This window comes from Haliotis cracherodii, unplaced genomic scaffold (genome assembly GCF_022045235.1).
Source record: "Haliotis cracherodii isolate W230 unplaced genomic scaffold, xgHalCrac1.p SCAF_8, whole genome shotgun sequence".
NCBI classification, from domain to species: Eukaryota; Metazoa; Mollusca; class Gastropoda; order Lepetellida; family Haliotidae; genus Haliotis; species Haliotis cracherodii.
The window spans coordinates 9,195,026-9,218,258 of record NW_027266341.1 but is presented as its reverse complement, the minus strand read 5'-3'; the positions used below and the strand labels follow the sequence as shown (position 1 = coordinate 9,218,258).

The following is a 23,233-nucleotide window of genomic DNA, read 5'->3' as shown; positions in this document are numbered from 1 at the left end:
ATATGTGTATATCTATTTATTGTTGAAATGTAGTTTGGCGATCGAGCAGTCTAGTGGTTTAACCGTTAGCTCCACACGGGTTTGATTCCCCACATGGCCAGAATCTGACATGGCTGGAATAGTATTCCCAAATGCGGCATACAACCATATTCACTCACTATTAAATTGTTTCAGTGTCTATAGGATTTGTTAGCGTGACCAATACACTTGGAGAACACAATTTCTTGTATACATGCTCTGTGTGATGAGACGTTCACAGCCAGTACATCAACGCTGTTAGCTGAACCTACATGTAAGATGCGGCTTAAGTCATATGGACACAGAACAGTTGTCTATGCTGTAGCTACTCTCTGGAATTCTCTCTTGGATGCCTTCACGGGTGTCTACCTTTCAAATCCGTTTAAAACCAATCCTGATAAATATATCTTCAGTACTTCATGCTATTCATATATTCTTCTGTTAATGGATATGCAAGCATATGACAAACAAACAGGAAAAAAGAGATATATTCTTTATTTACATTCAAGGGTATCAGTTGTACATGAAAATGTGAAAATGTTTGTACAAAGAAGTTGAGTACCATGAATATTTACACGAGGCACTCATCACGAAAGATACAAGGGGGTCTGTGTTCTTGTACGATAGACAAAGTGAAACATTTATCCAGGCATGTGAATGTGTGCAAGATACAAAATATTGTACTTTGAAATAGGTTGTTGACGTACAACGATGTATGTCTACATGTACATGTACTTCTCTTAATCAAGATGACATCTGAATGGAATTTTCCAAGATATCAATGCCTAAAAACGTATACATATACGTGTATTCGTTTTCTCATAGTCGTCATCATACACCTACACAATAAATGTAAAACTGTTTGAAAAGCTGCATCATAATATAATACCTTATCACATAGCAACACGTCTTCATGTAAAATAACATATTTCAGCACACATTCAAAACCACTGATTGAGGATAATGTTTAAACCTTCAAACAAAAAGCAAAATACTGGTCATGCAATTTAAATTCATGATGGATATTGATTTATTTGGTTCAATTATTTTACCGATCACTTTAGTTCAATTACTAGTTATCTGGCCACCGAAGCAAAGTCAGGATATTTGGCTAAAAGAAGTCAGAATAATTCTTATCTGAACGGAACGTCAACCGGCTACATAACAGAAGTAAATGAAAATTACTTTTTATTGAAACAACCAGTGCATCGTTTCCAGTATTATCTTTGTGTCTGATGAATGAGGTGCCAGCTCCATAAATTGAATGTATGAAGGATGATATACCATTCGATCTTCTGCCAGCCTACAGTCTGTTTCTCTTATTGATTTTTCTGTTTGTGCAGTGGTGTGTCTTATAACAGACCGTTTTCCAAATCAACAATTTGAAATTGCAAATGGATACACGGATAACTTCCTCTATGCATACGACACTTTTCATATATGTGTAAATAATAATTTTGTGTTTATTTCCTGTATTTGGACGTGTATGTTGCTTACTGTTATCAATTCCGACATGAATATGTAACACGCTGTTTTGTTTCAGTGCATGTTATAGAATGATTTTTCAAAAACAATAGAATTAATTTTGATCATGATTGGTTTAATTCCAGTTCAAATTATGCATACTTCAAAGTGTCATTTAAGTGTGGTCATTTCTTTGTCGAATTATCTGGGATACAAGCATCATTAACAGTTGAGAGGAGAGATATTTATCTTTTAGTTCGTAGAAGTATATGTTGTCAATACATAACCAGTCTAGATTATCCACCGAAAGAGATTCTATTGGCGTAAAGGGCAAAATAGCTGTGACGAAAGGCTGAGGCAACATGTTGTCAGACGATATTAAAGGGCACACGACAAAACGTTTGTTAACGGAAAATGCACACAGAACACACACATAAGGTAAAACAGGTATAGAATCACACGCTCCAAAATCTTCAGTACAACTTTCTTGCCTACTGTAGTCTTGTAAACATGTTACATAGATTTATTACTCATTGTTTTAATTCAGCACACTCACCCTATTGTACAACCTTTTCATTCACCAAATTCATTTGAACATTATATTCGCATGTTGTTCTACATATTGTTACAGTCTTTAACTACTTTATATCATGTTCAGACATTTAGAATGATGTTCAGTGCTGTATTGTAGACCCCACAGTTGTGTAATGTAGATCTCACAGTCGTGTGTCGTGGCTTTGTAATTGGTTCGTTTACAAAACCGTCCTCTTGTGTTCGGTACATACTTCATGTGGTCTCTGTATTATACGTGTTTCATTGTATTCTCACAAAGTCTTTCATCGCACACTCACAAAGTGTTTTACTGTATTCTCACGAAGTATTTCTTTCTATTCTCCCAAAGTATTTCATCGTATTCACACAACATTTTTCACCGTATTCTTACATCATTTATAAGTCCATTTATTTGTTCCGGCGGTGTGCCTACAACTGTTAATCTGGTATCATTTCTTTTTATATGGTCTGGCTGAAAAGGAAAATATTGGAATCAGTCTCAAAGAGCACGAACATCTGTAAGACATAGAACTACAACTGCTCACAATACGAACATACATGTGTTCATTTCCTGAGTATTCATACTGGCACAATTAATATTGGACAAGCGGATGTCTGGACAGTGGTGGCTAGGATGGTATTTCTCGATCACTGCCAACGTGAGCTGGTATCATGTAATCAGCTATATGACTTTAGAAGCATCGTGTGACAAGACCCTGTGGCATAATATAGGATTACAAGTTAGACGGTTACTTGTAACCCAGAATGAAACAATTCCCTTGTGTCATTCTAAGGTGCTGTGTGAGGGCGGGGTAACCGATAAGTTCAAGCGTTCGCTCGAATGCCCGGGTTCCATTCCTCACAAGGGTATGGTGTGTTAACATGTGAATAAACATGTGAAACATTATCTAAACGGATACTTTGTACGTCGTTAACAAGGAGTTGTGGAATAATTTTTAACTCGTCTTATAGAATAATCGATGATTTGATGAATCGGAATAGACGTGTTAATTTCATTTGATCCGTATATTGTTTCAAGTGATGTCCCGTGAGGATTTGGGTTTAGGAAAACAATATTCCCCAGCAACCTATATTGGTCTTAAGAAGCGATTCACAGAATAGGTTTTGTGACTTGTTTGATTGAGTGTAATCGTACACCGACGGCGTTGATGGATCCTCAACATATCAGTCACTGGAGTGTCTAGTCTAGACTCAATTATCTACATGCTGTCGTCATATACACAGAATAGTGCTGAGAACGGCGTAAAACAACACAAACAGTTTTCATGGGACGTAACGTTATGATGCCGGTTTTATGGTAGTGTTTGTTATGTATTAAAACAATGAATAAAACAGCTAATCATAGTTCACATTATAACAGGACTTATCGAATTTCCTAGATGTCCTGGTAGAACAATACAATTGTATTATTGTCCTAAGACTATAAGCAGTGTTTCAGTGAGTCATTTGATATAATTCTTTTCGGCTCTCTGGTCTCGAACAATGGATTGCCCAATATTCATATGTTCGACAATACTTACGTTGAACTGTTTGTTTGTTTATTTGTTGTTTAACGACGCACTCAGCAATATTCCAGTTATATGATGGCGGTCTGAAAATACGTGAGTATAGACCAGACGATCAAGTGATTGACATCATGAGCATCGATCCACGCAACTGGGATCGATGACATGCATCAACCAAGTGAGCGACCCTGACCACCCGATATCCGTTAGTCGCCTCTTACCCCAAGCATAGTCGCCTCTTACGGCAACTATCTATCTAGTTGAAGATCTATCCTACCAAGGATCTTCACGCTTCTTACGTTGAACTGAAGCTAATACATGTACATCGTTTTGTGAACACCTGACCGTAGTTATTTCATTACAGGTCAGTTCGTAATAACAACGTTGCAATATTCCTTATATACTGCAATGCTTCGTTGTTCGTTATTAGTTCGTAAATGATTGGTCAATCATGGACACTCCTTTTATATCGAAACCCTATGCATGTGCCATTAATTTGAATATATGTGATAAAACAGAGATAAGTAAATGATACTTACAGCTGTTCCCGGTATAGGTCTTTTCTTCAAGCAAAATATTTCTATAATACCAGTTACTATTGATACCACAAGGCCACTTATCAATATATAGAATATCCCCGCAACGTTACTAAGGGACAGGGACCTTTTTTTGGATTCCTGAAAATGAAACACACGTCCATTAACTTAAAATAAAACGACTTGACATGAGGCAGACTGATGAAGACGCCATGGACATGTTCTTAGTTGAACTTGTGATGTGGGTTCAGAGCCGCTTTTAACAGTATTTAAGTTTTGTTCGGCGCTTCAACTTTTTGAAGCAGATCGTGATGTTCTAAACATTGACGAACCAACGTGTAGTGAGTGTGCTGACAAGCAAAGGATCATAATCTGGGCAAATTTGCGACTCGAAGCCATAACCAGCGAATCCTGGCCCGGCAAATGGACACAACTCTGACCACTGGCTCATCTATTCCACTCTCGGCGTTAGGCCTTGAACAACAACCATATCAAGATACATTTTCAATTGGTTTGTTGTTTAACACCACACTCAGCACTATTCCAGCTATATAACGGCGGTCTGTAAATGATCGAGTCTGGACCAGACAATCATGAGCATCGATCCACGCAATTGGGATCGATGACATGCATCAACCAAGTCAACGAGCCTGACCACCCCATCCCTTTTACGGCAAGCATGAGTTGTTGAAGATCTATTCTACCCCGGAATCTTCACGGGTCGACACATTCTGGAAGACAGGTTAACTGTAGATATCGTTTCCTGGTGTTCGATTAAGAGTTAGTGACGAAACTGTTCTCGTAAGAGACAAGTTGCAGCATTGTTAACACTAAAAGTTTCGTTCAGACTTCAACATCATATATTATGTTTACAGTGCTTCACGAAGCTACCAATTGCTACGAATGAGTGAGTGAGTGAGTTGGGTTTAACGCCGCTTTTAACATTATTCCAGTTACATCACGGCGTGTCAGCTTAATGTGGGAGGAAAGCCCGAAGTGATGCAGGTCTCAGACGTTTACCACTTCGGTGAAACCCACGAGCACGAGTATGGTGCTGACAAACCTAGAAACATAATCGGGGCGAACCGGGATTCGAACAAACAATCATAGGTTTCTGGCGTGCCCAAGGGACGCACACAGGTGTACCATGCCGTAGACAACAATAGTCCAACTACATCACGGCAACCGAAACTGGTCACACCAGTGGCTCCAAGCATGAGAAACACAGCCATCGGGGCACAACGAATCCAATCACACAAGCCTGAACACACTCCTCTTTGGCCAGTCCTAGTTCGGAATCTCAACTAACCAAAATAATGGAGTTCTTACCCTATGCCCTGTGTCTGATCCGCATTCTGTTTTCTCATACCACCATGTTTGCTGAAGCTTATGTAAAGTGCCATCTTCCTTCAATTTTAATACTGCATAGCTGATTTTCTCTCTGAAATAGAACGACACATGTACTGCATCGTCAATGCAACTACACGCCATTTGTAAACCCTTTCCATGACCATCAGTAACCACTGCTAATAGTATTGACTATTGTACAATTCCGACCCTAACAAAAGCATGTTTATGGATAAAATAGTGTTCGCGAAAGGGAGCGGATCCTGCCCCACCGGTGGCACCCGTCACAATTCTTGCCTATATAGAATTTCCATCGCTTTTTTACCTTATATGCCTCAAAGAATCTGTTTTGGCAGACAATCGAGGCTGATTATTCTCTCGCGTTGACGTTTTGAAGCGCCTTAGCCTAATAGTTCGGTATTTCTTTTATTGAGCGCTTAACAGAAGGAGCTGATTTCTAAGCCGGTAGAAAAGGTATTTAAGTTATATCACGGCGTGTCCGGTTCTGTATGGAAATTTTTCGAAACCAAAGCACTTGGCATGGAGCTCACATGTCAAGAACACAACCAGGGTTCACGGCCGTGGACCATCATTAAATGTGTCCCTTTTTGGTGAAGCACTTGAACACGGGTTCAACTACAAAGAACGACATTCAACAAGAATCTTCGGTTCAAACCCAAAATTAGCGGATCCTAGGGTTATCGACTAAGCGACACAACTCGAATTGTGGCCCCGAAGACAACTGTGCTGCCCATATCCCATCACACGAATAACGCGTCATGCACTTCTCTGAACTTTTCTAAATGTCATTCTTAGTGAGCTTTTAGCCATCTCGCCGATTTTGCAGTACTTAATTAACTAGGAACTCGAACGCCACAATATACTGTCTTTGATGGTCGTTTAATATTAATCTTAATAATAACAGTAGTATCGTGACATTTTAGTCTGTAGTCAAGTAAAATAAACAATATAAATTGATATCTTATTAATTTTATGTCCGACATTGTGTACCAATATCTAATGAATATAATGCGTTTCTAGTCACGTCGCGCCACTGGCATAAAACTACTCTTAATAGTTTGACCGTATTTGAATATACATTTAGCGTTCAAAATGTTCTGAAAGCTCCTCGAAAACACAAATACATTCAGCTTTAAACAACATTAATATCGACACGTAATACATAGACGATATGTGTACTTCGTGCTCTTTTTACCAAGATTCACAAGAGCGTCATACGGCTCTTCCTGAAAAGTGTTCGATAATAAATTTATGTTAACAAAAAACTATTATTGAAAAGCCTATCACCTTGGCCGATTTCAAATCTGAGCCAGCATTTGTTGCAACGCGGATTTGAAGGTAACTAGACAAATGCTAAAATCTCGGTCTCGGAATGTGACAATAACTTGACCAACAACAGATTAACTCACTTCAAATCTGAGCCAAGGGGAGTTGCAATTCCGAAGCCCTTTAAATTCAGGTTTGGTCCAACTTTCATAGTATTACATGGTTTCCTGTTATTATAATATTCGTTCATTGTTGATTCCAATAAAAATGCATATTTGGCTTTAAAGTTGCGAACTCTCTCCACCCCAGCATCGATCGAGTCTACGAATGGACTTGGCGTCGCCGTTGTCATGGAGTTGTACATCGTCTTGTATGTTGGAACTTCCGTTTTCTGAAAGATGGAGAGGTTCAGATGTCATTTGTCTTTGATCTGAACGTTCCAGCTTATTCATGACTTGAATTATTATCTGCTGAAATTGATTTGATATCAATGAAAACAATGACACGGGTGCAGTTATTCAATTGGATGTAATTAAATGTGCATTTATGTTGCCCTGGGTTCTCAGATCTGAGAGTTTCAGAAAGAAGCAGATTTTTACGTGGATTTCAGGAATAAGTGTGTAAATATGATAATTGTGACAAACAGCTGGAATGTTTTCCTGATTAACGTTTTGTAGCATCATCTACAGCGATAGGATGCGGTATTGGTTGAGAAAAATAATGTTTGATATAAAAATAATATTTTACGCCACAAGCATTATACATGCCCTCCTTTGTATTGATTTTATTAGTTAAGAGGTGAGGTGAGGTGAACTGGTCCTTGTTTTATCCCCATAGGCAGGGTTACAACAAGTTCCATTCTTAAACGTCTTTTAGTATGGCGCGGCAGGGGAGCTAGTAGATCATGGAGGTGGCCGATTTGGACGCATCAACCGATGCCGTGGTTCATAATTATAAACAAATGCACTTTTGAAACCTGTTCATATTTCATTACTTTTGAGGTTGTATCAAAAGCGATTTCCTTTATACATTTGTGATTTGAAATGTTCTTCCACTGAACCTGAGCCTGTAGATGAGAACACATGAAAGAATATAGAAGGCCTAAGCATCTAACCATCTGTATTCTTACCGCAAAGAATTTCATTGTCGATCCTGATCTTAATGTGCCATACGATATTTCCGTTTGTTTAGCCAGGTCATCAGCAGATTTAATCGGGGTGAGCATCCGCTCTATGGTAAGGAACGCGGCTAAGTTGGCGGTGTAGGAAGATATGATGATCAACACAAAGAACCACCATGCCCCTCCTATAATGCGGCCAGCAGCAGACCTGTAACAAATGAACACACACATTATCCCCAAAAGCCAAATAACTGAGGTCATGTTGCTATTGGTCACATTGCGATATTCTGGTACCTCATACATGCCACTTCTTTATCAATGATGATTTGAAGTGCACTGGTGTTTATAAGGCTGAAAAAGGAGGAAGGTTCACGGAAAGTCTCGTTACTAAAGCTCAAACTAATTTTAACAAAAATAATTAAAAAGTTGCCTTAATAAAGGTTATAGTGAAAAGACTTGGTACTTTCATTTTCCGTTAGAGACGTAGCAGTAGGCAAAATTGGTTGGTATATTTTTGCACCAAATATTCATAATGTCCTCAAGCTACCATGGTCTATCATCATATATGGTAACTTGAGTACATAGTCATAACCTATGAAGTCGTAATTCTATACCAACATGATAACATTAATTTTAGAAATCAATTTAATTTTATGTGATCACATTTACGCGTGTCGTTTTACATATACACTTATTATGCATGTCTATGTCCTGACGTCATAGATGACATCAACCATGACATGTTGAATCTCGTTATTAATATCGTCTTTGAGAAAATGTAGCCTGACATATGCCTATATTTCGTGTAAAAATGACCCTTTGAGATACTTTCAGCATTACATAAATATCACTTGATTTTGTGAACGTAAGTGGATAATTTAGTCGAAAAGGAAATTGCTTGAAAATTCCCCAAACAGAAGAACAGAATTCGCAAACATTCGTATTCTTTAACATCAAATACACTTCTATATATACAAGTTGCATGACATACATCGACATACGAAAACATTTTACACTCCTTCCAGAATTCACCTAATTAATAAGGATGAAATATAAGTCTTATACCGTGTTCTAATTTGCTACTTAAAGGATTACCCTTCCAGCTTCTCTTGACGTGCGTTCCCCTGTGCATTGAAACCAGTAGTTTTTTCGAACTATAGCCAGAGATGCGTATATCACTGTCCCTTTCAATATGCCACAGGGAAGGAGTGTCATATGAAGCCTTCCCTCAGCCCTGAACATATGAGTGTAAGTGTATGACTGCGTGGATAGGGTGCACTTCTCCCGGAATATACGGCATTTGTTTAACGTATTTATGATGAAACGTAACCTGTTTTCGTGGATTTATGCCATTTCTAATACATCACTGAGAGTACGACCAGAGCTCATTGGTCACATCAGATATGTTTGTGTAGTTAATTGGATATTTCACTCCAATATCTGAGACAAAAAATGACTTAAACAGAAAAAAACTTTAGTCCCTAGGTATGTATTTCATATGGAATGCCAGAAATACTCAAAGAAGATATATCCAATTTCGCCCCAAAAAGAATTTAAATTTGCAAGTTTTCTGTTATCTATTTCAAAACTGACAGATTTTAATGTTGAAAAAAATATCATTATACGCTGCTGCTCATCTTCCTATCTCATTTGGGAAATGTGATATAGATTAATAGATCCTTCTTTTGCAAAGAGGGTGTAAGGTCACAGAGAGGTACCAGTTACAACATAATCTTCGGATGATATAACTTATACGACCGTATACACTTTTGCATGATAACCTGTGACATTTTAAGATTGATCACTGCTGATAGGGTCTCACCCTTACATGCAAACATCTATATGTATGTGGGTTTCTCGATATCGTCAATCGTAATGAATATCAATTCACCTTGGGCAATGGTCACTTCCTTGCAGCATCAGTGCTCCCATGGAGAACCAGAAGGAGTTGGACAGTGTGAACTGATTCTGAATCATGTCTCCAAATGTCAACGTCAGATTGTGCCATTCGTAGGGACTGAATCGGCTTACAAGAAAGATGCTGACGCTCACGACGACGTATGCTATAGTTATGCATGCCCACAGTTGAATGGAAAACGGCTCCATGAAGGAAAAGACACCAGGTTTTTGTTTGTCAGGTCGCTTTATCATAATGCTAATTCCCATGTTCATGAAGGGTTTCGAGAAGTCGACCACCCGCTCACGTTCCGCTGTGATTGTTAATGGAGCAATTGCCAGTTCAGCTACCTGAAATAAGATAGATCAATAAGCAACGGATGGAATACTGGCGTGCTGAAATTGACAACGGTAATTAGTGATATGGACATTGGTGTCGGTGCAGTCGACAGCCTTCGCTATCTTGACCTTTGGTGTTGGAGGCAGAAATGGACATTACTGTTGAAAGAACGCACTTCATGATTAATGACATCCGTGTGAATGTAGGTAGTAGCAGTCACTAAGGGTTTTCGGTTATTGACGTTAGTAATTACTGATATGGACTTGGATCGTAGAAATTAGGGGTCTTGAGATAATTTGTATACGCTCTTGTACCCTAAACAATGGGCTTTGCGCTCTTATGGAGATTGGCGGACATATTAAATGGCTCCACAGATATAGGCCATATTTGTCAAGAGGGCAGAGTCGTGCTTATCTGTCTGTTGAGACATACAATTCGCATCTATTACGGATCATTCTGGGAGCAATTCATTATCTTACTTTTTAACATAAGTCAAAGAACGCCTAATGTCCTGAAACAAATTCTTCTTCGCAAATCGTTCTTAATGGCGAAAGCAATCTGAAGTGCAATCTGAAATCATCGACAATTCCTGGCCTGAAAGGCTTTTTATTTTGAAATGAAATTATATAAAAATTCTATTTTTATGATGTATATATCTGAAATATGATGCCAGAAATGATTAATCGTCATACGGATAAAATTTAATATTTGCTAACAATAATCAATACATTATAGACACACTATCAGATTTCTAAAGCTTTAACCTTCAGATAGAACTCGAGCAGCTATACAAAAGGACAATGCACATAAAGTAAAACCGTCTCCTATGGGAATCTGATGCTTATGATTACTCTTAATAATGTGCAATATTTGCACAAAAACACTTACATGAAAGCATAAAGACGCAAAACATATCACTTCATAAATTTAATCGATACTATATTTCTGTTGCATAACAATGCAAGCGTGCAGAGGAATCTTACAAGCAAGGTAATGTGCCCAAAAATCTAGTTCCAAATTTAAAAAAAACATACCTACAGCATTACTGACGTCAACTAAAGATACAAATAAGGGTAGAGATATGAAAGAATTGCGTGGTTGATTGTTTTGGAAAAAAGATAACAGTACCATTAAAAGTATGCAATTCGTACATAAATCCCTTCTTCAATCATTGTGTTGTGAATGTTGTTGCTGCTTTTTATGACGTTTACTTATTTCAAAAGTGGAAATTTCAAAGTTTACTGGCATGAGCACAATGGATTTCCTTTGTAAATTTCGATATTGCAGTCGCACAACCATTGCCTTTGTCAAAATGCCGACTGTGGGATTGAGTACGATCTGACATCACCCCACGTCTCAGTTCTCCGATCATTCCGCTCCACGAGCCATTTTCCAGTTCCTCGCCAAACTGCCCGTCGCGAACCTCGCGGATCTCGTAGTCAAACTCAAGCTTCTCCGAAATCTCGTCAGCCAGATCTCGGCAGAATCCTGCAAGAACCACAGTATGAATTAACTTCTAAAGTGACAGCTCTTATCATATTACACAACTGAATACCCACGAAACTTTTAACTGAAATGTATATTACAATCAACCAATTTTGCCCACGTGGATTGAAAATTCTACTTAGAACATCGTTGCTCTCTTCTGCATTTGTATTTGAAAGGTACGCAACATAAATCAAGATCAGGAATATTATAATCAGAAAATATACATGCTTACTCTTGCCACCGTCTCTACCATACTCCTACAGACGAAACATTAACTAATCAAACATGTCGGTCGTACGGATAAGGTTTCCATACAAACGAGATATAACTTTTAAAGATTCAATGGTGATTATTGTGATTTGATATAATATAATAACATTGCTTTGTTTTTGTTTTTCTTGTAATAACATTCACCGATAACTGAAACTGAGTAACAGGCAATTAAATCAAATTCGGATGTTTAACTCCACGATATCAAAGAGATAAAGGACATATTATCGTTTCAAGACATGTATTTTCGTTTCGTTACACGCAAGAATCATTCATCGTTTAAACGCATTTTCCCATTGTGTTTCCAGTTACAATTATACATTATTTCTTGCTAGAGAAAAATGTTCTTTCGTTGAATTATAATTCATTATTGTTATTTTCTGCATGAACTCGTGTGTGATTGCCTGTTCTTGTGACAATGCTAACATGTAGTTACACGGTCGGTCCCTCGCTGCAGATTCATTGTTGTTTTCATTCGCTGTGTTAAAATTACCAAGGTAACCCAACTCGAAATCAGTTACCTAAACTGTTTAGAGGCATTCAATTAAGGTTGTAAAATAATCTCATTCTACAGAAAACATATCACTTTGCACGCAATCCAACAAAAGTAAGCTCGCCAACAGTTGGCCCTCAAATCTGCATTAAGAAGAGATTTATCTGATGAGCAACTAAATTCGACATTTCCGAAAAAAGTTTGCTTTCCATTTGTAACGGAAACCGTTTTCCACTATCAAAATGACAGTTCTGCTACAAAATCTTCTTCAACGAGAAGCCCATCTGCATGTGGAGCCCACTGAGAATTAACTAAGCCTGTTTGCCAAAATAACCCAAGTGGCGCGCAGCCGAAGTGGCACAACATATAAAGTCATTTTCTGTATGTTGGAGACATTTCGTGAGGCGTTCGATCGATACAGTGCTGTATTCTCCTGTAGGGTTGATCAGCCCAATTTACTTCATCGCCATTCACGTCTACAAATCGCTTATCCCGAGGTATCGGCAAGCTATAAGCAAATATACCCAATTTAGTGATTTGGAAGCAAATGGTAACGGCAAACCTTCGTATCTATTGTTTCCTAGGAGGGGTTTTCCGTTGTCAGGCGCCTTCTTCTTCGTCAAAAACGGTGGAAGCTGGAAAAAAACCGGATGGTAAACTGAGAAAGCAGTTGGAAATAACACAGACTTGACGTAGAATAACACCAATTTTCCATGGTAGAAATGTCAAAACCAGATGTTCAAACGCCTCATTGTGTATTTTTACATGACAGTTTGGCGAAACATTATAAGCCTTTTGTTCAAGTGCATCGTTATCGGAAGATGGATATAAAATACTTACGTTGAATTTATCTCCCTTCATGTATATATATATATTTATCTTAAGAACGATTAGGGCAAATCGGCGTGTGATGACGTACGTTTCCATGGATAATGACGGTTCAGATATATAAACATGGTTGTTAACTTGTCCACAAACCAAATGTACTGGAAAGAAGCAATTAGGGATGTAATATCAAACAAATTGGTGAATCTCACACTTCATATTCGATATTGGAGGGTAAGCCTATGGAGTTGATGGTTTACGCGTCTACAAACCAAATATGCTGGGAATATATCCAGGGATGTGAGATAAATCCAATATGTGAATCTAACACTTCATTTTCTCTGGAAACGTCACAAATGTATACTACCCGGAAAAAAGAAACGCATATTTGTATTTCAAGACATTCATTCTGTGACTTTAAGGCTATAAGGGCGACACGTCGGACATGTGTTTCTTTGAAGTGAAACCGAAATCATATAACTTTGACGGAGATGTCTTTGCAGATGCCGGTTACGTGTCTATTTCAAGCATGCCAGTTAAGCCTAATACCGTGTGTGAAAACTGCACAGGACCTTATGCCCCATGAACCGAGTGGAATGGCAGCCCATTCTTCATGAAGAGCTTGGGGTAATTGCTACAACTTATGTTACCAGGTTGATTTTAGCGTAAACGTATATATAGCTCATCCAACAGATGCTCTAGTGGGTTAAGATCCGAAGACATTAAAGACCACCAGAGTACGTGTATGTTCGGAGCTCTCAGGAAATCAGTGCAGGCTCGTGCTTTTGGGGGACTAGCGTTGTCATGTTTAACAATGGCAGTTGGTGCTTCCAGAGATGGGACAACGTGAGGACGTAAGATCTCAATTAAATAACACACACCTGTTAAGTTGCACTGAACATGAACCCAAACGTTACAAAGCCAAAAGCCACGATGACGTTGTGGAAGCGACTGATGATGGAATCAACACAACTACAGCCGATGAAGTTGATTACGTCGGGGTACAGCGCCGCCAACGTATACGTGGGGCCAGTTCGTAACGTTACGGACAGTCTGTGCAGATAGGGCACGTGAGCCATGAATGTATGTTGCTTGGGAGTCTACCATGCCGTGTCTCCCTCGTCTTGGACGATCTCTGGTGGTACCAACTTGCCGATACCATATTCGAAGTCGGGAAATGTTGCTCTTGCCACTGATGCTTACGATTGATCTACCAATAGCGTTATTTCTCGCAATATTATTGAGTCTTTGACGATTTTCAAATGTCATTTAACTGAACGATTTGAACAAACGACATGTGTCATCGACTGACAAACCCCATGCTTTTCATTTTCCAAATAAATTAATCAGACAAATGGCGATGGTCATCCATATTAACCCTATTGAGGAACTGAAAACTCTTTTGTGACACTTATTAGTAAAGAGGAACGTGTAAACGAATTTTAGTTCCTTTTTTTAATTAATATCGATTCTCGTAACAATAAACGTTAGAACAATGTTATACTCAATCTCACATACAATTAACAACCTGCAACACTACAACACTAGACAGGAAGGCTATTATTGTAAATAAACACGGATAAATGTAAAGTGAGGAAGTCTCCGCGTTCGATGCGTTCGAAGCAGAATTAACTGAATTGTCAATATTTTTAGTCCTACTTTGGGGAAACGTCTATCTGGCACGTCTTGGATGTGGTGCTATCACATACAGAACCAGTTCACCAATTAAAATGCGAATTTGGAAATACCAGTTCTTAGACTAATCACAATTGCTGATGCAGTACATGGTAAATGACATGTTTGGATGTGAAAAAACACTGACATTCTGAAAGATTTTCTTAAAAGCGGTACATTAAATTAACAACACTAACGACACATGTAATGGTTCATTCTGGCGTGGCAATGGACACATTTCACGTGGAAGGTTTCTCAAAACTGATTCTGAAGATGTTCTTGAATAAATATACATAAAGGCATTCCTTTTGCAACTTTTTCACTAACATAGATTTGCAAGTGAAATGGAAAAATAATATATGTAGATGTTATGCAATGAAATATGAATATGATATGGTTTTGCGCCGCGTTTAGCAATGTGCCAGAAAAATCACGACGCGGGGAAATGGACCCATGTGAGGTATCGAACCTACATCTTCGGCCTGATGAGCAAAAGTTTTATCTACTAGGATACCCACCGCCCCTGAATAAATATTAACTTCTATTAACGATAAGGTATCATATAATGGGTCTTTATCTGCATGAATATATGTTATATGATCCTGACAGATATCCTTCGGTCGTAGGCTTCTGACAGGATTAAATTGACGGTGTACATTTGGAACGTTTTGGTCGAAGACCTAATTGTCATTGTCAGTATCCTGTGGTTCTTGTTCGATATATTTGAAATCGAAAATGTCAGTACCAAAGAGGTTTTATTCAATTAAGGGTATTGAATGTCATACACATCTTAATTCCAAAATGTTACCATGTACAACCATCTGTTCCCAAATTTAACAGTCTTCTATCTACAATAAATGATTGTGTTGTTAAAAATCTGTCCATATATTTAAAAAGACATTTCCCAATGTAAATAAAAATGTAAAAGAAGATAAACGTTTGTTGTAAGAAAATTTGTGCATGTGCATAGTATATATTAATCCTGTAAATGAACTCTCGGCCATGTGGCCTTCATTCATGAATAAACGTATTCTTCTTCTTCATCAACTTCTTCTTCATATCTTAAATCCTATGCGATATTGAATTGGTTTCTCTAGCGTTAATATATATGTACACTCAGAAAAACAGTGTCGGCCATACCCTTGACGTTGATCCTATGCTAAATAATTAAAGCACGACAGACATTTATTTACTCAATAACTTACCTGGGCCCACTTGCACAAAGCGATCTAAGCGCTAAGATGATTGTTACTCCCATACATTAACATTACAATGTAGGGATACAAGTGGGCACTGATGTCTAAACGAGTCTCAAATCCCGCGATGTTATATTATCACTACTACCGTGGTGCAATGGATAGAGGCAGGAAGATGTTGGAGGGGGGGGGGGGGGGGGGGACTGTCTTACTGTCACCCTGCCTAACGATCGCCGGTAAGGGGATAAAAACAAAGAACTGATCGGCACGGAGTCAGTGTGCTGTATATGAGTAGGGAATACATGACTGTATATTTATAGTAACTCACTGACCTAGCACTAAAGCAGAAAAAACACACACATACATGGAGGTCGCTTTATAAATCAAATAATCTTGCACCCGACTTTAAACCCCACCAGTGATATAACATAAATATATTTTATTAAACGCATATGTGCCGCCATGTTATTCACCAGTCAAACAATATGTACCCTAAACATGTCTAACATGTGATCTTAGGCAATATGCAAGGCGTGAATTTGAAAAATAGTTTTTGTCAAGCAAATTTGAATATTATGAAAGAATATTTGAAACGACACCCGCAATGGGATTTCGTGTCAGTTGACTATTTATTGTCTTTGCAAAGTTTCGTGTCCGTTAACTCTCTGTGTTGTTCGAGGAAATAGCGGTGTGAAACAATCACAGGCACACAGGCGAGGTAATGCTATTACTAGCCCGACGACACATTAGATTGTTAAAAACATAAAACATTTTTCTGTTCCATCGCGCTATTTGTTCATCCCTATCGTAGTCATAAAGTGCAACATTTATGGAAGATGACATTAACACTTAACTGGCCTTACTGGTTATGATTAGAGAATCAGCTTTTGATCTCGATCATAAAAAGACTGCAGTGATATTTATAGGTTCTTTGCATGGTCGTCTATGTTGTATTTACACTGTATATTGAACATTTACTTTGAAGAACTAACACTGAATATTGTATTCTTTTTGTTCTTTTAAAAGGATGCCCCAATGGCAATCAAGCCAACATAGACACTTAAACCAAGAAGATAAGTACATGCACTGTTGTTTGAGCAATAACAAAATGAAAGAGGCGAGCAAGCAACAGTGAATTGATGATGTCTTAAATATTTCTTCAATTTCGTCTTAATAAACAGCGAGTTAATCAACTAGGAATCACAACCAAATTGAAGAATTGCAAACAAGGACATAATACTTGTTTTGAAACAGACCATGAATAATTTGAGTGACGGGAAAGCCAAGGCTACAACCAGCAAATGAGGCATATGCAATACACAGTCTTATAAAAGCTCCATATAAGTACCTATCATACCATTTCTCATTCACATCACTCACGCTTCGAGATTCAGATTAAGCAAAGCCCCACAGTGTAAACAGTGTTTAACATTTCCTATATATGACCAACAGGAGGCTTTGTCTCAGATTGCAGTCTTCGCTATCGGTTTATACAACTAGACATACTCTCAATGATTCCCTTCCTGGCAACGTGATGCGACAATTCTATGACGCTGCTGACAATCCGGGCATGTAATGTCCCCTGCAAGTGAATCCTCATCAGAAGGTAATAGCACGTCTGTCAACTAATATGCATGGAATGTTAAACCTAAGCAGCTACTTGGCAGGATGTTATGTTCGCCGTCGGTTTAAAAAGGAACTGTAGGTATTCTTGTCGGCGGCGTCGACGGTTTGGGACGTTGACAAGACGTACTTAGCAGACTTATCCTTCAGTTCATTGCAATCGCCTTCATTCGACCTCTAATGAACGTGTCTTCCCTGCCGAATTATGTCCCAGACGAACACCTAACCCATGATTAGTCAGCTTTCCCCTTTCGTATCTACGTCTGACACGTCGTGAAGTGACATCGGCACTATTTGAACCCTGAAGGCGGTGTTAGGAACTCAGCTCTGACCTCAGAACACAAGGTCCATACTTTAATTTCGGTTTAACAGTCCTGTCGCCGAAGGTATTTTCAGAGTAAAGCAATTAGACGACCACTCAGCACGGTCGAAGTGAAAGTATTGATGCTTTTTACGACGTGACCTGCAATGCGATACAATTCTAACAGTGTCCTGATGCACTTTACGACGTCCAAAACTTAACGTGTGTGAAAAAGCCAGAATGCATTACAAGTCAATTTACATACTACAAACGCTTAAAAAGAATGATTTAAAAAAACAACCTAATGACAGTGAGCATGAGAGGTAGATCGTGTATGATATTAATGCTTGTAGTTCCCAACATGGTACAATGAGAAGTATTGAAATCAAATAAGACAAGGCAATGCACTTGGAGAAATTGAAGAGATTTGAACATGTAAATCGCTATTAGTGTTGTCAAGCTATCTCAGGGTGAGTGATAGTCTAATAAGTCACATACCTTATAGTGTAATATCCGTGGGGAATGAGTTTCGTAATGTTATTATTATGTCGCAACTTCTCATTTATGAGGTCATTATAATAGCATCGTCTTATGATTAATTTCCTTATTCATTTTTGGTGTAAAATAACATAGGTTTGCTTTACGTGTATAGCCAGTGAATAATAACCATTGTCTATGAGGTGATGTGAAATGGGGTTTAACATCGCGTTCAGTATTGTTTATCATACCGACGTGCATTCACGTGTGTGTGGCTGCTTGTACGAGTCACAGAGATACCATGCCGGAGTATAGCCTGGTCACAGTGTACTGACTCCGAAGCCTTTTGTCTCCTTAATGCCGAGCGCCAGGCAGCGTAACAACAAGTATCACATTAGAACGTATTTTACGATGCGGCCAGTGAATATACACCCGACCATCCGCTCTACGGGAAGACGTCTTTCAATTTGACCACGGAGGAGGTTTTTGTGTATATAATAGCCGGAAGCCATACATACCAGTATAGTGGTAACAACCTTGCGACTTTTTGATGACTTAGAACTGTCGTTAGCGGAACCTTGGTCTCCAGCATCATATATTGTTCTTAATCCGGATATGCTATCCCATTCTCCAATCTGAAAGACGAAAAACAATAAACACTGACATTGATTCAAATGATTCAATTATTGACACCGACCGGACCACTGCACACATCAATAAAGTCAATAAACACAATCAATAATATATTTGACCTTACACAGGCAACACAGATTTATAGGACAACTTCGATACTTTATATTTCAATGTTTGGCTGTGAGCTTATTCTGGACTATCGCCTCTGGCGTAAACAGAAAGCCTAACGACCTGTTGTCCTTTAAGAACATGTATAACTTAGCATAGTTGTACATAAAACTTTTGGATATACACATTTGCCTAATTTCTTCACTGATTAAGAAATTATCCTTGAGAAATGTTTAATTTCAACCAAATGAATGGCACATTAGCTGTTTTTTTATAACGCCAGTCTAGGAAATCTAAGCAAACAAGATGGCAATAATTGTCCAACTTCCAATCGCTAATTGACAGCATATCGAAATTTCGACTTACAGTATGTGTGTTTTTGTTCTTTTCCGAGCGTTCGCAGCCTGTGATTTCGTAAAGAGATGCCCTTAACATTCAAGAGCAAAAGGCTGGGATGACACGTTCGCGTAGACTCCAGTAAAACATTTCTTTCCCAAAATCAATCATATTTAATCAAATCTTGTTTTATAGCTCTCGTATATAAGAAGGAGCAAAGAGCCCCGTGTGATATTGACCGCAGTCAACGCTCGGTCCAGTTGGAGTAGGTTTATGCTCATATAAAACCTGAATAGACTTGCCTTCGATCTGAACTTATAACGAGGTTCTAGTGGCCCAAATGTTCTTTATAATCCCCAGAGTCGGACTCCAGGATTGTAAATTAGAAACACTATACCTCGACGTCCAGATTTAAATCACATTTGGTCCTTCACCATACTATGCGAATGGGGATCTGTAATCCCAGAACCAATATCTATAACTTTGATTAATTCAAACACTAGTGATACTTTTCCCCGTGTTTTTAAGCAATAGCATAATTGAAACCGACTGTGATAAAAGGGTTCTGTCCGCGCGTTACCACAGCACGAATAGGCGACTGATAAAATCGAACTATTGATAACAGCTACATGCATCTTTCATAGGTCTCCATTATCCTCTAACGTCCATTTTATGTAGGAGCCATACATGATTTGCTTTGTCTGGTGTTCGTTGCCAGCTTCTGGTGTTTTCTCAAAGGATTAACATTTCTAAAACAAACAGGAATATTTTTTTCATAACGTCCAAGACCAAATGCATTGTGGCACACTGTTTACCATTGATGAATATATCATATTCCTCATGAGCAGGGAATCATGAGATCTCGTGTCGGCAGGAAATGATAATTCGGATGAAAAATGTGTCTCTGCATGTGGTCAGTTGACTCAAATTCTCGGATTACATGCGAACTACTTCGTCATGTTCATTTCAGTCATAACTGGTGGATATGGGACGTGGTTCTTTAGTTAAGCAGATCAAAGTGTTCCATAGCTGCTTGCGTGTTAACATTAAAATGGAATACATTTTGTTGGAATGTAACTTTATGTAGAATCCACAAATAACATATCACGAGTATCTCTTGGATGTAGTACAAATTATTGCCAGAGCTCTCTATACACGGGAGGCCCAGTCGTCTAAGGCTACGCGATTCGCTGTGCAGAGTTGCGTCCCTTGGGCAGGCCAGAAACGTATGATTGTGGGTTCGAATCCCGGTTCGCCCCAATTATGTTTCTTGGTTTGTCGGCACGATACTCGTGCTCATGGGTTTCACCGAAGTGGTAAACGTCTGAGACCTGCATCACTTCGGGCTTTCCTCCCACATAAAACTGGCACGCCGCGATATAACTGGAATACTGTTAAAAGCGGCGTTAAACCCAACTCACTCACTCACTATTTCAAACTAAGTGCATCCTAAGTAACCGTTGCATATGTCGTTGATATGAGGGTCCCACGTGGCCGACTGTCCATCCAAGGTTTCCTGTTTACACGAGTAAACCCAACTCACTCACTCTATATATAATTATGTGAAGATTGCATACAGGGTCATATCAACAACTGGAAAATGGTTAATATATCAGGGATGGAGTACAGCCTCTCCACTGACACACTTTTATGCATAGACGTGTCTAAGGTAACTATAGGATGTGCAAGCATTTACAGATAACAACATGCACACTTGTTTAAGGGCGCCCCGGGACACCTGTATAACATACATCTGTATAACATGTATATCTGGGCTGCAGATTATGTTCATATATTGACACATTCCAACAAGCACACATGAGAAAAGTATGTATTATGTATTACAGATCCATCCCCTGAATGCAGATATTTTCACATTTTGACATATACAGGAACCAACATGCACACTTAGGAAGAGTATTCCTTGAATGCAATATTGTCTGTACAATATATGGCCAAAGCAGCATGCATATGCATTACAGATGATCCCCTGACTGCAGGTATGTTGACATATTGCCATATACCAACACGAACACATGGGAAAAATAACTCTTGGATGCAATATTGTCTATACTGTACATGGATCAAATCAGCATGTCCATCCCCTGAAGGCTATTTTAAAATAGTGACATATACTAGTATCAACATGCACACATGGGAAAAGTATCTCTAGGATGGCAATATTGTCTATACTGTATGTGGATCAAATCAGCATGTCTTACAGTTCCATCCCCTAAAGGCTATTTCGAAATATTGACACATATATACTAGTATCAACATGCACACATGGGAAAGGTTACCCATGGATTCGGATGTATTAGTGTACATAAACTGAGACATATCATCATGCAAAGGTATCCTAAACTCTATATGACATATATGAATGAGATGTACTCGTGTAAACGGGAAACCTTGGATGGACAGTCGGCCACGTGGGACCACATATCAACGACATATGCAACGGTTACTTAGGATGCACTTAGTTTGAAATAGTGAGTGAGTGAGTTGGGTTTAACGCCGCTTTTAACAGTATTCCAGTTATATCACCTTAATGTGGGAGGAAAGCCCGAAGTGATGCAGGTCTAAGACGTTTACCACTTCGGTGAAACCCACGAGTACGGGTATGGTGCTGACAAACCTAGAAACATAATCAGGGCGAACCGGGATTCGAACCCACAATCATAGGTTTCTGGCGTGCCCAAGTAGTTTGAAATAACATATTTCAATGACAAGTAGAAATAAATAGTACATCCCCACCTAATTATGATGGACACGTCTGCAGGTCACCCATGTAACCATGATTGAAAAAAATTGACTAATTATATAATAAGATAGTCAAAACATTTAATTTGAATAAATCACATAAAGACAGATTGCTTACGAAAATGACGCTATCTGTGATATTTCTATCAACCGCCAATGACGTACGTCGACGTCCATGATTACATTACATTCACATCAGACATAAAATTCGCATGTTGTCGAATAGCTTGATTCCTTCACCGTCTACATGGCACGGGGTAAATATTGTTCTATCATGGCGCAGACACACTTGAGTATAGAGCAGATAGGATAAGAGTAAAGATATTTAGAGAAGAGTGCTTCGCTGAGCGACAGTCAATTTTAATGCCACTAACTCTTTTTTTTTGAAATTTTCCGCGTTTTAAGAAACGTTATAGGATTCATAGAAATATGCACAATCGACACCGACATAATTAAAGGGTCGAGTTGTATTTGTGCCCAAATGTTGGTATTCCTATTCGGAAAAATATGTTCTTCATTCCTCACTTATGTTTTCATCCTAACGTTTTAAAACTATAATAGAATCGCTTTTGGCAAGTTGGTGTGGATCTTCTCTGTTATATAAATGTATTTGAACTTTTCGTTCAACCCGAATGTGACAGAAATATAAAAATCGTTTCGTTATATTTCCAAATGAATTTTCAATTTAAACATGGTGAGCTTCTATTCGATATCTGTGCAATTTCAGACTATAAATCCCATGCTTTTGGATAAGAAAAAAATTTACAAGTATTAATTCGACGTTGATCAATGACAAATGACCTACCTCCTCACGCTAACGAAAAATGTGGCCGATAAACACTTCTTTAATGCAGCCTTATGCTTGCGGCTTCAATAGCTAGTCTTAAATAATGGAAGGCAGCTTGTCATCATCTTGTAGAAAATAGAGCTTGCTTCAGAAAAAAACCCGCTTATGTCTGT

General features: G+C 38.6%; 1 protein-coding gene across 1 annotated transcript in view; it reads right to left on the bottom strand.

Moving 5' to 3' along the window:
• Nucleotides 1-547: 547 nt before the first annotated feature.
• Nucleotides 548-23,233, bottom strand: part of LOC139449470 (glutamate receptor-like) — a 113,934-nt gene continuing 91,248 nt past the window's right edge. The window contains exons 9-17 of the mRNA XM_071230887.1: nt 18,952-19,068; nt 12,900-12,972; nt 11,435-11,574; nt 9,742-10,097; nt 7,860-8,058; nt 6,874-7,121; nt 5,426-5,537; nt 4,100-4,237; nt 548-2,506 (exon numbers count right to left, since the gene is read on the bottom strand). Of these exons, the coding sequence (XP_071086988.1) occupies nt 2,411-2,506; nt 4,100-4,237; nt 5,426-5,537; nt 6,874-7,121; nt 7,860-8,058; nt 9,742-10,097; nt 11,435-11,574; nt 12,900-12,972; nt 18,952-19,068 (1,479 nt within the window). The 3' untranslated portion in view covers nt 548-2,410. The remainder of the gene's footprint in view (nt 2,507-4,099; nt 4,238-5,425; nt 5,538-6,873; nt 7,122-7,859; nt 8,059-9,741; nt 10,098-11,434; nt 11,575-12,899; nt 12,973-18,951; nt 19,069-23,233) is intronic.